We start from the raw sequence: 14,632 nt of genomic DNA on the forward strand, positions 1-14,632 counted from the left end.
TTGAAGAATTCTTACAATAAATATATAACAAAAAAAAAGGAAAATTACTTAAATGTATTAAAATTTGATTGCAGGGTATAAGGATATTTCTAGGTTCAACGCGCCGGGTAGCAGTCGTTGCAGCTGATTTATCTAAAATGACACAAGAAGAGCTTAAATGCTACATGTTCGTGCGTGGACTTCAGGATACAAAGGACTCAGATATTCGCATGCGCTTGTTATGCATGTTTGAAGAGCAGAACAATGTCACCCTGGTAGAGCTTATGAAAGTGTGCCAGAAGTTAATGAATCTTCGCGAGTTACATTGAATACATTGAACGAATATAGAATACATCGAACGTTAGCAGCATCAACAAAGAGCATAAAATTACGTAACGAGGAAAGGATGCAGTGTGATCTTCTTGAACGGGGTCGCGGGGACGTTTCTGTAGTTCTTCAAACGCGAAGGAGATAATAATTGCCCGTACATGGAGCCTTCGTTGAGATATCCTAGTCGGCTGTATCGTCGTCAGCATCGTGCATCTTCTTCATCGAGGGCAGTATTTTCACCTCCTATACATTGGTAATCCCTTAAGCATCTACACTGATCTTCACGAGCTGTAGTGGTTGGTACCTTACCTTAAGAAAACAGGTTGTTGGCGTTATTGCATTGACGATACAGATATTGTAAGTGCATCCTAATTCGCGAATAGGGATATTGTTATTGTTATTGTAATAAATATTTAAGTTTCAAAGCAGGGTAATAGAAGATTTTATTTTATGGATGATTAGACTCCCCGTTCCGACATTCAACTGATACTACGCGGTGGATCGGAACGATTAAGTTTAGAATTATTTCTGGAATACTGTGGATCTCTCTGAAGATTATTGAAAACGTACAGGCTCTTACAGTTTTTGTTTTAGATAACACATTTTATTATTATCGTTTGTTTCGTTATGGATATTTGCATCCAAATATCTACGTATATGTGTATGTATATGTGTGTGCGTGTGTGTTTGGATACACTTGTCTTATGATACAATGCTGGCTTCTTAATGATGTACGCACAAACTAAGGCTGTATCGAAAACGCGTTTGATGCGCTAATCGCTAAGCACGTCCTTTTTATCGAGCCGTGCACTTTCGCTCGTTACGATACAGATTTTCAGATCTTCCAACTGCACAAAGGGAAAATAAATCTATCTTATTTGCTTTACGTTTCTACAGAATCAAAGAAATATCGAGGACGAAGAAGGTAGGAGGGACACGGGTGGGGAGGGAAAATACTACTTTAAGGTACTTGTTACATGACGCGGTCGACAGTCAAATCATGTTTCGTAGAGTCAATTATCGTTCTGGTTTTGTTTTCTCCAATATACACATCGTTCAAACTCCGTTCGGGCTAATCCACTTGTAGAGGGCATCGTAGTTTCATTTCCATGAGTATGCTGCTGTGCCACCGAACCGTCCCACGGGAAGACCGGTTGAGAATGAACACAGACGCTTTGGGATAGGTTAATTGTTGCGTAAGGCATCCATCGTGGCAGGTGTCTAGTACACGAAGCCACCAGCGCCGGCGTTAGCGCCTACAGCAACACCGTCGTACGAAGGTGTCACGCCAAGCCCGGCTCCGGAGGCGGCGGCAGTGTAACCAGCGGTATATCCAGCGTTGTAGCCGCTGTTTCCAGCAGAGCTGCTCGACACACCGCTACGAGCGCCGAAATCAACGAAGTCATTGGCCGCACCGGCAGACGCACCGGCATCAGCGTACGATCCAGCACCACCGAAACCGGCATCAAATCCAGAGCCACCAGCACCGAAAGCGTCGCTGCCAGCAAACGAACCAGCACCGGCACCGGCACCAGCGCCAGCGAACGAGGAAGCACCAGCGCCAGCAAAGGCGGAAGAACCAGCCTGAGCGTCCTTGCCCTGGTACTTGATGAAGTAGACCTCCGGCTTGGCGGAAGCGAACGAGCTGGCATCAGCGAACGAACCGGCCTTTGCCTTGGCAGGCTTGTTGACGAGCACGTAGACGAGCGTCTTCTCCTCGGTTTTGCTGGCAGCCTGGGCAGATGCACCGGCATCGGCACTGACGGACGGGGCCTTGATGAAGATGACCTTGTAGTGTTTGCGGGGCGTGATGGTCAGCGTGTTGGCTCCGGCGGCCGCCTTCGGCTCCTCGGGTGCCACGTGGTAGTAGAAGTTCTTCTGGATCACTGGAGCAGCATAGCGGACCTGGGTCTGGGCAGCGGCCGAGGCGGAAGCACCAGAGGACGAACCGAATCCGGATCCGGAAGCGAAGCTGCTGCTACCAGCCGAAGCACCAGAGAAACCACCGGATGAACCGAATCGGCCAGCGGTTCCGAATGATCCACCTGTTGCCGAGGCACCAGCCGACGCAGAGGCACCCGCACGAAGTCCCGCCTGGTAACCGGCATTGTACTCAGCACCACCAGCACCAGCAGAACGGCCAGCAGCACCTCCAAAGCTACCTCCAAATCCACCAGCACCTGCACCAGCACTAGCTCCAGCGCCGGCACCAGCACCAGCACCACCAAAACCTGCACCACCAAACGAGCGAGCATCAGCGGACGCTCCGACAACGGAGTCCTGGTAAACGGTGGGTGCGTAGTCAATGTTCACCGACTGTTGGCCGACATCGTAACTGCTGCCACCGGCACCGGCCGCTTGACGTAGCTTGAGACCAATGTCAGCAGAGGCAACTGCCAAACAGGCGGTTAATACCTTAAAATTGCGTACAGATAAGAAAAAGTTATTACTTCATAGATACTTAGACGAGTTATATCTGCAGTGAAGAGTTTAAAGGCTAGGTATCAACGGTTTCCAACAATCGATAGAATAGGCAAGACACGAATGTTCTCCAACAAATGTATCTTCGTTTACAGCACACAAGCACGATTGATTGATGATGCTCTGCTTGCGAGCGTTGTTGAATGATGGTCACATGCTGGATACAGGGCAACCAAGAATCAAAATGGTTTTTTGATCGTAAAAACAAATCTCGCTAATTGACTACCATTGAAGCGCAACCGGAGTAACACTGAGATGTGTTTTTTTTTCAGACAGGTATCTTGTATTGAACTCACCACAAGAAAGCGCATTGTAACTGTGTGTTCGAAATATGACGGACTGTTGTAAACGCGCACTCACAATAGTACACTTGTAAGAATGTCTTCTGAAGACTTCCTTCCAGTGGCCTGTTCGTAGGAAAGATCGAACTTGACTGATGAAGGTACAGGACTTTGGCTATATATATACTGAGCCGTTAGAAGATATGAAAAGGCGTTGTCCTGTGTTATTTTTACGAATGCAACTTTTTTTTTCCTTCTCCTTTATATGATGCACGCTATGAGAATGGAAGACCATGGAAAACATGGAAATCTGGTTAGAAATGTTCGGCTTTTGGCAATAAATCTGAACGCTATTCGCTCCCCGTTGGCCGAAGCTTTGGTGCGGAAAGCCTTCTCCTTGTTTTTTTTTCGACTGGCTTTGCTAAATTTATTTCATTTTTTCATGTCTGCCTGTTCTCTCTGCGTGTTGGAAACTCTTCCTTTCAATGATTATCATGCTTCGAGTCCCGCCCATTTCTATATGTGTGGTACATTATACAGCCAGAAACCGTGAGAGTGTTTTTTGCTACTTATTTCTTATCCCCACCAGCAGCCTGCGCAGTAGCATCAGACGACTTTGCTCACCTGCGGTGTGAAGCGATAACTATTGACAAAATTCGAGCATATGTAAAGAATATTTGAAAACAACAAAAAAATTGTTTGAAGAAGTAGGAAAAAAATCCCATGTATCGTTGTAGATAGATCTGTTTGTCCAACTTGATGGAGACCGATCGCCAAATTGGGAAACGGAATGGTGATTTTTAAGGCAAGATAACGCCTCGCGTTATGCCAAGGAAAGTTTTAACACATTTGCCACCTCGATAAATATCATTTTTGTATTAACACCCTGTCTCTTTTTTTTAACTTAAAACGAGATTATATTACTGGTAGCATTTAAAACGCTCATAAAGGAAATAGTATTCTTGCATAACAATAATGCATGTAGACATATTGAAACGAGTGTGTGTTTTTTTTTGGTTGTAAAAACACATATCAGTTACCTGTCTTCTTAGCGTGCGTGGCAGAACTCTTATTGCCAGGAGCAAAAGATCAAACAACAGCGAGGGTAGATGGGAAGCTGTGACTTTTGCCATTTGATTCTCGATCAGAATACTGTTTTGTTTTCTGCTAAACTATTTCGGAAAGAAGGAGAACTATTTTGGTGGGTAGATGTTCACTCTCGCTAGCCACTCCTTGCCGACAACAGCTTTTTTTCTCCACTTTATTATTTCGCTTATTGCAAAGATCCCTCTAATGATCATCCAACTCGTACAGCACCGAGAATATGCAAATGAGTCCGGAGAACCTGTTTTTATGGTATCCATTTCCAGGAGGAATTGGTTGTTTTTTTAATACTTTTGTTTTCGTTTCCTTGTCTTATTATCTAACTGATTAAATATTCAAAAGATCAAGAACTTAATGCTTTTTAAAGACTGGTGACCATCTGGTGAAATGCTGTATGTGTGGGTAATTAATTAAATTATGTACGATTGTACGACACACGATTTTAATATATTATAATATGGCATTTACGATAAAACTAGCATAATTCCTTTCTGGGTTTAAGGTATTTTCATAGATCTTTGCAATAGCCTAGAGATTACAAATAAAACAAACAGGTAAATATGATCCCTTATAGCAGGTTCTATAATACCCCAAGGCATCGTTGTTCATTAAATAAAATTTCGTGGTTGAACCAGCAAACTTATGGCGAAGTCCCCACTATGGTTTAAGACTTCACAATAACTGAACAGATTAGACGCAGTGTCTGAAGTTCCCAAAGCGAGCATATAGTAATATTGCAAACGTTTTCTTACAGAGTTCCGGCAATCGTTTAGGACTTCAAAAAATATCTGGATAGTTTAAACGGAGTGCCCGAAGATCCCGGAGTTTGGAGTTCCCAGAGTTCGGAGTTCCTGAAGAAGATCCAATGAGATCCATTTTTTAAACATGAGATGAGATCATTCCAAATATTTCCAGTGGTTGATGTGGTTACTAGTTCGCTACTGTTTAACTTTTTGTCACATAAATATAATTTTGTAAAAAAAATATATATAAACAACATAGCGACTGTGGGTTTAAAAATGCATACTTTAAACTGTTTACTTCTCACTCCAAACTTTTTCTTAATTTTTCTTTGCATACGCAAGCTTATTCTATATTAAACGTGACGTTTTCTCTTCAGAAGTCGAAGGCGCCGAAAGATGTGTTGAAACGAAACGTCTTGTTTTAGCATGTTCTAAAATTGAAATACATTGGTTAAAAAAACGACGGCCCCAGACGATATGGATACGCGGAGAATGATTTCAACCTAATTCGAACACGAGCCGGTTAGGTTCTGCTTCGTTTCCTCATTTTTTGACCAAAAAAGAAAACGCTAATCAAACATACAAATTATCTCTGAAAGCGCACCGACAAGACGGCACTGGTTTATGCCAATTTTAACAATCGTACGTTGCATGTGGGTCGGCCCGGCTATGCATGGTGTGTTGCGATGATCCGCAGGCTGCCCGAACCACGCTACCGTGATCGGTTGAAGACTGCATCTTTTCAAGGATAACTGCATAGAACTACAAATTGGGGGAAAAAGGCGACACTCAACCAACGTTCCGCGGTTGGTATCACGCCTAATACGTACCCCGTACCTGTTTCGGTACCGCTGTTTAGCGATACGATGCGCCCGAACTCGGATGGACGAGATGAATCAACGTTCGGCTTCTATCCTGCAACACGCTAAATAGGCAAAGAAAACGAAGATAAAGAGAGTAAAACGGATTCGTTCTGGTCAACCCTGAAACTCATTTGCCGATTGGCTGTATTGGGAAAAATGCTATTTTGAATTGCAAATGGCGAAGATATCTAATGCAGACGAGCGAGACTATTTCCAGCGCGATTTTGCTTTTCGTTTTCTTTACTCACTGCTCAAAGCATTGGTCAAGTATTTGCTTATTTATAGACCTTGCTAAAAAGTTCAGTTTGCATTGTTATATTACAAAAAAATTTTAAGCTTGCAAGAGTATAAGAAAATTTGAAGGACCATATAGTCAACAGCAACAGGTTTGGTTCTGGCCCAAATGACTTTACTATAAATACTAATCTTCATATGTCACACTCTTTGTGCGACCATCAGTAACTCCATCAGTTTTTGTGAGGATGCGTCTCCTATATAACTCCGCTAGAATCTCTTCGATGTTGTTGATTTCAATTCTCAGACCAACCAACGCCATGGGTTCATTAAAAGGTGGTTCTGTGGTGGTCTGAGCATCTTCAGAATGTCATCAGTTCAATTTTTCACATTATTTACCAATACTATTCTAGACAACTCCCAAATAGCTATAATTAAGTTACGTCCCAAATATAGATCTATATCCGTAGCAACCCCTGCAGGCCTGCTGACCTTATAAACCATCCCGTCACACGGAACCCGATGATTGCATTGATAAATTTGAATTAATTATCTGACAAATTGGGAGTAACGCAACATTTTACAAACTACCACAAAAAAGCCCTTTCCTGTAACAAATAGAAACCCGCTAGGGGAGACGAATGACTTGACACATAACATTTAACAGACGCGCTCGGTTTCTTTAAATGATACCCATAGAAACCATAAAACTTGACGTGAACTTTTCAAACAGTCCACTGTAGCTGTTTCAGGGCCGCAGAGTTACTAACTTTAGCTAAGAAGAGCAAACGCTGGGTCGCCATCATAGCGTTTACAGTCTTAGATTCTATCTGCGCGCGGCAAACAATTTGCATAACTGCGTGTGACATGAAGAAGTGAAAGAATCCATCGATAACTGACTTTGCCCAAAAAACGGACTACACCTGGTTTGGGAGTCGTTCCCGTGAATCTTGTGATTCGATGCAAGGCGTACAAAGATGTATGGGGCGGGACACACCAACAAATAAATAAAACCGGTCCATTATCGATGAAACGGATCCGCACCGCTGGACTTGTTATTTCTGGCATTGTTCAACCGGCTGCCTCATCCTCATTTCTCTCTCGCTTCGAGCATCAGTCGAATGCTGCCCGGGTAGCAGTGTTTTCCACTCAGTCATTACAGGTTCTAGCGGCTTTGAATCGGTCTTCCTATAGCTTGTCTGTATGTGCCAAACCAGTTTTAATAAGTAACCTACCGTCCGAAAAAAAAGAGATATAAAAACAAATATCATCCCCATCTGCACTACCGTCAAGTTCCGTCTCGGTTTAGACTTTTCGGCCAGCTAAAGGCGAAGGACTCGGTGTTTGCTTGCTTCCTTAAAAACGGCCGACCATTTAGTCGAAATAAAATTGCTTAATTGCGTCGTTTAGCCGATGAATAAAATGCAAATAGAATGTCCACGAAATTGTTAGATCATGAGGTTGAAGTTCTACATCCAGTCAATCCTGTTCCGCGGAAAGACAGTTCGGCTACTGCCAGAGGCATCAGAGGCGTATCGAACGAAATAATTCTCTGTAAAAATCCTGCAAGTTTGCGTGGGCAGAACTTGCTTAGTGGACGGTTGGTCAAGTTGTACGATGCTAGTATTCATAAGCATCTCAATGTTTGCACGGGTCAATATTTATCTTTGCAGTGTAAACTCAAACATCTGCCGTTTCGCCAAGGTCAAGTTCGTGTAGGCTCGGGAGCGAATAGTTTTAGTGTATTATTCTGATAAAATGGGCAATGCTCCCCCACCTTCCACACCGCCCGCTGTTTACGGTATATTCTTCATTCATCGCATTTCTAACCGGTCACCATTCGGTGCACAATACGGCAGAGTATTTGCCCTCTGAAGTGTGTTAAAAAAGTCAACCCATCATCAATCATCGCGTCATCAAGTGCCGCCTATGGTGCTTTTTAAGTTTGTGCCGCAGGTGGAAGCTTTCGATTTCTTCCAGCGGCTACTCATTCAAATATTTTTTTTGCGTCGCTTCCCTATTTATTCACCCGTTGTACTCTATTCATTACCATGAAAGCTTTGGCACGAAAGAACTCCGTTTACGGATCTAGACGTTAGCAGTCGGCAAAATTCCCAACGTTAACGGCCATTCAACAGTGATGATGGCAGGTTTGGCAGGTTCAAATGCCACAAACCTTTTGCAGAATTATATGCAACAACAATCACAAATTCAACCGATTTACCGATCAACGATCGACGTAGTGTTCGGTATCAAGGAAGTAAAACCAAACAAATAAATCTAATCTTTTGTTGGGTTAACTTCCGTCTACTTGCCGCAGCTCATCTGCACCAATCATGTGGATCATAAAAACGAATACTTGAAATAATTTAGTAAAAGGTCAACCGCTCGTTGGACAGGTGAGAAAGATGTCTTGAAATGGTAAATTGTATTGTTATTGAGATTTTTATTTCATGAGAAATAGTTGTCCGAAGGTAGTGGGCCTTGCAATGTTAGCTCAATATTTAAATTTATCTATAATATCGGATCATTTATTTCGTATTGAAGTTAGTTATAATTCTTCAAGCTTTTCGCATCGATCAATCATGGAGCTTGGTAAATAAGTAGCTAAACCTATGCGGTATCCAGTGGCGGATCTAACGGTGGGCGACCGCCTAGGGCCTCGCTGTATGGGGGCCCCGAAAAAAATGTTGAGTAATAAAAGGTGCGTGGATTATGCTTGGAAAGGGCCCGAAAAGCGAAGCCTCTCCGTATGCTAGAGGGGGCCCCAAAGGCTACCACAAGACCTCTGGAGAAACTTGTACGCAACAACTTCTACTACTGGTCTCATCTACTCTCATTCTACTCTCATCTGCCGACAGAAGATGAGAGTGCCGAATGTATGTGGAGCAGCATCTGCTTCGGAGTATTCTCCTAATTTGGGTCTAGATTCAATTCCGGATTCGAATCTCGATTTGACTTAAAATTCGACTCCTGAGTTGACTTCATATTCCTTTCTGAATTCGACTCCAGACTAAAGTCGGCCTCGATTAAATTCCCAATACGACACTGAAGGGACGGCATGATGGTAGCGGAGCCGGTCTTCACACGAACGGACTGGACCAAAATCCTATCCAAATCCCGTGGCAAGGACTGATTATTCGGTTACGTGGTAAAATAAATGTAGTAAGCCAGAAATGGCAGAGATGACCTAGTAGGTTATTACGCCAAGAAGAGAAAGAGAGACTCTGAATCCGATTACAAATACGAAACCGGATTAATCTTCGGATTCGACCCCAGATTCAACTCCAGATCCGGATTAAACTCTGGATTCGACTATGGCTCCGATGTTTCCTTCCAATTTGGGTCTGAATTCTGGGTCTGGGAATTTATATACACGATTTGACTCCGGATTCACCTCCCGATCAAAATTCGATTCCGAATACAGATTCAACTCCAGATTCGGCTCTGGCCCTGACTATGAATTCGACTTCGGATTCAATGACGTATTCGACTCTTAATGCAACTTCAACTAACGATTCAACGAGGGGAGTCGACTTTGGAGTTGGAATCCGGGATTTCATTGTCGGTGTCGGAAGTCAACAGTCGCCGATTCTACGGTTGATTTTTTTTAATTGAATGCATATTGCCTACCAAAACTCGTTAAACATAAATAAAATTCGGGCAATTTTGTTATCATGCATATTATGGAATCAACTAGGCTGAATTGAAAGTATGAAAATGATGATTTCAAACTAGAACGGAATGCCGGTTATCCGTGCACATCGGGAATCGACGCTTGCAAGATAATTGGATAACATGGCATATCTTCATTTTGTGATAATTTCCAGTGTGTAAACTAGGAAGGCTAGGGATTTTTATAAATACATAAATCATTTTTGCTATATTGTTGTAAACAAAACACTATACACTTATTTGGAATTTGAGTACATTTTTGTAATTTACACAAAAATTGAAAAAAGACTTCATATTGAACCATACGTGTAGACGCTGCTGATTGGTTTGTTATGACATACCGATATTTCGACACGTGTCATCTTTGATAGTCATGATGTAAACAAAACTATTCTCACTTTCCTATCATGATTGTGCTGTGTTGTGCTTGTTTTTCGTCGCATTAATGTACGCGGAATAAAAAAAGATTACATTTCGTGATAGCTATGGACAGGGACCAATTGCTGCGTGAGGTAAGAATGGCCGTTTGAAGTCGAATGTTTGATTTTTATTGTACTTTTTGGTTTTAGACGAAGGGTGGTAAGATAAAAGACGGTCCCATTCGCTGTATACTGCTCAGCGAGTTTCATGTTGTGGCGGGCTCCAAAATCAGCTGTCAAGTGCCGGAGAATTTCATAACCAAAGAAGTGTTTGACTCCATCCGTACATACATCATTCCTAAGCCACAACTACAACGGTGCATTTTAACAATGTAAGGCCATCCATCTCGGGACGTTCCTTTATGGGACTTTATTCAAGTTGATCTTATTGTATCTCTTTTTTCGGTGTCAGCAGTAATACGTTGGGTCATAAAGTAATCGGCTATCCAGTGCGGATCAATCACGTGCGTTATCAAAGGAATTTTTTTTATTTCAATTTATGTTTTGTGTTTGACTCGTGGTCGCGAACCGTCCAATATGAGGCTGTGGTTAAAAAGCTTTCCGAATATCTGCTTATGATGGAGGAGGAAGGATCTTTTCTATCAAACGCGGAAAACAATGGCAATATTAGCAACTTGCTCGCGTGCATATTGCGAGACCTTAACCAGCGCCATGTAGCGACGATCGTAGAGGGCGATACCACCATCTATCTAAAGATAGGTCGCCTCAAATCTGACCCACCGGTTGTGCAGGACCACCAGGTACCGCTCCTGTGCCGAGGATTTGAGGACACAGACCTTGACTCCTGGGACCTAACAACGCAGCAAGTGTTGCCTTTTATCAACGGTATCAACCACGTTGCACGCATTGCCGCCGAAGCGGACGTCGAGAATCAACTAGTAAAATCGTGCATCCAAAATCTAGTGTACTACGGCGTAATGCAGCTGTTACCTTTGCTCAAGTACAGCAACGTGTACATGTGCACACGTGAACTGCAGAAACTCACGCGTGATCGATCCTTGGCCGACGAGTGCCGCAAGTACGTGCAGCTTCAACATGCAGAAAAGGTGGACACAGTTCGCCTGCCCAGCTTGTTCAACATTCTGCAACTCTACTCGCAGATGACGCACGGCGTTACGCTGCGTTCGTTATGTCAGAGGCTCTGCCCGCGTGACAACAATATCGACGAGCGCAAGCTAGTTTCCTTCGGTTTGCAGCACAATCTGATCCGCTGCATCAACAAGTATCCTATATACACTGGGTCAATACCAACACCAAAGCACAAACTGTACACTGGTCTGAACAGCTTGGACGAAATTTGTTGCAAAACGGGAATGTCACCTAGTCGCATCGAACAAGAAATCGATATGGATTCCAACGTGACCGTCATTTGGAAGTAATGTTATTGTGCTAAATGTGTGTTGCCATTCAGCCTGATTCAGTACGTCAGGATCTGTTGGCATACTTTTGTGTTCTAATTGTTATTTATCTTCTGTTTGTGTTTTCAAGGGTTGTTTCATCTTACTCTTATATGTTATATGTTCTAGTTTATATTTTTTGTTCTTTTATATCTATTTTCAGACATTTTAACATTTTATATAATCTCGTTGTTGATTGTGCATGTGAAAATTTTTCTTCTGCAAGTCAAAATTTCTCCTAAACCCCTGGGAAGGAAATAGTTGTGTAAATATACCATTATCATTCATCCAATAATATATATAATATATAAAGGGAATATTTAGATTTTTAAATCTTGTATATAGCAGGTCACTTTCCTCGTTATATCCAAATAGCTAGCATGTGCATGCAGTTGAAGTCTATTTGTTTCTAGAATTATATGGCAATGAGCGTTTTAATCATCGTGAAAATGGTTGGTTCTCGTTGTTAGAGGCCATTGTTATATCATACATTCATACCATTGCCTAGATCACATACTCATCTTCAATTTGTATCCTGGAAAATAACATTGAATCCGAGATTATTTTGCAGCAACTGTGTGTATCTGAATATTGAAATAGAATAAAATACGACAATTATTCGTCATACATTAAGAACTTTCATAGCAACTTTCGTTAATGGTCAGAATCAGTTTTGAAAATCATATTTCGCGAATTGAAGCTATACTGACACATTTGGCTATCAGTGATTAAAGTATCCTCATAATGCTTTTACTAACTATATTCGAGAAATGTGGCAATTTCCATAACACCCGCTTGATGTAAATAGTACCCTAGATCGTAGTATAGCGTATTATATAACAATTAATTTCTTTTTGTATTAATAGTGATAATAGTAGTATAGCAGTAATAGTACTGATATTCTTAGCAATATTAGTGATAACTTCGTTTAAAAAGATAAAACTGCATCATGTGTTAGAAATTGTGTTGAGACAGTAGACCTTGTTTAAGGTTCAATTCTCTAGAATACCATATAAATATTATTGGAATATTAATAAGTCGAAGGTTGTCATACAATATAAATAAATCAAAAATATGTTTCTAATTTTAAGCTCAGTTACGTTTTATAGTTGTCATCATAATGAATTTTTGAGACTCCATTGCAAGATGTCACAATGTTTTTCGAGGAGTAAGAGTCTTCTTCATACATTTAAGGATAATCTACGACACCATACACAATATTGAACATTTGTATTCAATTTTTAGCTAAAATAAATATTTGTAAAGAATGTTGATCACTTTTATAAAATAAAATGTTTACAAGTATGTTCTGTTCTAATACGCTCCTATCACATTCAATATTGCATTACGAGATCCATGTTCCATTGTATTGCATGGCATAACACCCCACTGGAGTAGATGCAAACTTCCAAATTGCTTCGATGTTTTCATCGAACATTAACTATGTTAGATAACTTACCACAACAAGTCAGTAATGTAGCGCTGCAACTGCTGTTTCAAAAACGATACGATAGATAAAATTTGTCTGTCAGCGTTGAACGTGTCAGCAGGAACATGAAGAAAACGCAATAACAAAACTAACCCAGTAGTGTGCTAACAGTAAGTTAAATTATCAGAGCAGGAAAATGTTACCTTGTTTTGCCATCGGACATGGAGGATCTGTACTGCGATTGTCCGCTAAAAGAATCGCCGAAGCCACCTTTAGCGCAAAGAAGTTTCAATCTTCAACCGGCACTGTGATGCTGGCCAGCCATATCAGATTCATCTCGGGGTATCGGGGAGTCAGCTGCAATCGCCACACCAATACCATCAACGCATACACGGAGGTAGTGGTAAGCGTAACTAGTACATGGCACGCATTCGCGTTGTTTATTACCAGCCAACTTCCATTTCCCACTGTAGACGGCCATCGATCCACAAGCAACCGTTCACTTTCTATAGACCGTGTTCTTCAACCTCCATTTTCATTCATCTCGTTACATTCCCACAGCACAGTCATTCGCCAGTGCTCCATTGCAGTCGACAACGGCCTAAAAGCGTTCATAATCGTCTATTTTCGAAAACTTCCGTTATCAGCAGAAGGATGGTAAGTGCTTGACCTTTCCAGCGCATTGACATGTTTGCTGGAGCTACAGGTGGTCTCGTCTAGAAAGTCCTCGCCATACTCTAATAATGCAAAACGATGTGGCTTCTTCCAGGTGGTTAAACTGACTGAGGAGCAGCGTACAGAGCAGCTGAAGCCACTGTTTGCTACCGGCTGGACCATGGTGGAAGGCCGGGACGCTATCTACAAGGAGTTTCTGTTTGGTGACTTCAACGAAGCGTTCGGTTTTATGACGAGAGTTGCGCTGAAGGCGGATAAGATGGACCACCATCCAGAGTGGTTCAACGTTTACAATAAGGTGCAGGTGACGCTCGCTACCCACGATTGTGGAGGTTTGAGCGAGCGTGATGTTAAGTTGGCCCAGTTCCTCGACAAGGTCGCCGCTGTTACTAAGTAAAACTATCGCAGTTAGTTGCTACCCAATACGGGAGGGAGAGCAATAAACCTTGTACGCAAGCAGGTTAAAATTGAAACAGGAAAAAGAAAAACTTTCAGGGCAACATCCCTCATAGGTAATAAATGCAATGCTTTCTGATACGTATTTCACACGTTGCTTTGCCAATTTGTTACACAATATCTTCACACAGCATGAATGGCTACAAGCGATTGTTTCTAACAGCGATCATGAATTATAAAAAAAAAACTACACACGTTTCCACGCAGTTTTGTAGAAGGGGAAAACATCATATTCGTCATAACGTTGATTGATTCATTTGAACGATTTCAGTTCGCATGAAACTGGTCTGACAGCTTTTCTTCTCCTTCAGCTCAGCAAGCCATTGTGTCAGCATATCTGCATAAGCAAAATCTCGCACCACGATGTACTTGTGTGAGATCTAATTTTAACCAAATCATAGCACCTACAGATGAAGCTGATCAAAGTAGCCGAAACCGATAGAACATTTCATTAAAACGCACAATCTAAACTTTTGTTTTTAACCATTTCCGTCCTCATCATCTGCCATCCAACTTGACAGCTGTCAGCGCAACACAAACTTTGA

At 41.9% G+C, this 14,632-nt stretch overlaps 3 protein-coding genes across 7 annotated transcripts; 2 read left to right on the top strand and 1 right to left on the bottom strand.

The window, feature by feature from the left end:
• Window positions 1-1,530: 1,530 nt before the first annotated feature.
• Window positions 1,531-3,101, bottom strand: LOC128307244 (fibroin heavy chain-like). The gene is made up of 2 exons (XM_053045001.1): window positions 3,087-3,101; window positions 1,531-2,724 (listed from the first exon to the last, which is right to left on the bottom strand). Exons 1-2 carry the CDS (start codon window positions 3,099-3,101, stop codon window positions 1,531-1,533), a joined length of 1,209 nt encoding a protein of 402 aa, XP_052900961.1.
• A 6,995-nt stretch (window positions 3,102-10,096) lies between these two features.
• On the top strand, window positions 10,097-12,715 carry LOC128307016 (GATOR complex protein NPRL2). 3 transcript variants are annotated; one of them, XM_053044719.1, is made up of 4 exons: window positions 10,097-10,202; window positions 10,260-10,441; window positions 10,525-11,505; window positions 11,691-12,715. In XM_053044719.1, exons 1-4 carry the CDS (start codon window positions 10,176-10,178, stop codon window positions 11,767-11,769), a joined length of 1,269 nt encoding a protein of 422 aa, XP_052900679.1. In that variant the 5' UTR covers window positions 10,097-10,175; the 3' UTR covers window positions 11,770-12,715. The 3 variants fall into 3 exon arrangements, with proteins under 3 accessions (XP_052900679.1, XP_052900680.1, XP_052900681.1); XM_053044720.1 differs by having other exon boundaries at window positions 10,525-12,715; XM_053044721.1 differs by having other exon boundaries at window positions 10,176-10,202; window positions 10,266-10,441; window positions 10,525-12,715.
• Window positions 12,716-12,983: 268 nt separating this feature from the next.
• On the top strand, window positions 12,984-14,175 carry LOC128307019 (putative pterin-4-alpha-carbinolamine dehydratase). 3 transcript variants are annotated; one of them, XM_053044725.1, is made up of 3 exons: window positions 12,984-13,359; window positions 13,518-13,613; window positions 13,726-14,175. In XM_053044725.1, exons 1-3 carry the CDS (start codon window positions 13,153-13,155, stop codon window positions 14,026-14,028), a joined length of 606 nt encoding a protein of 201 aa, XP_052900685.1. In that variant the 5' UTR covers window positions 12,984-13,152; the 3' UTR covers window positions 14,029-14,175. The 3 variants fall into 3 exon arrangements, with proteins under 3 accessions (XP_052900685.1, XP_052900686.1, XP_052900687.1); XM_053044726.1 differs by having other exon boundaries at window positions 12,984-13,356; XM_053044727.1 differs by having other exon boundaries at window positions 12,987-13,353.
• The last annotated feature ends 457 nt before the right edge of the window (window positions 14,176-14,632 follow it).

Source organism: Anopheles moucheti, chromosome X, assembly GCF_943734755.1.
Source record: "Anopheles moucheti chromosome X, idAnoMoucSN_F20_07, whole genome shotgun sequence".
Classification (NCBI taxonomy): Eukaryota; Metazoa; Arthropoda; class Insecta; order Diptera; family Culicidae; genus Anopheles; species Anopheles moucheti.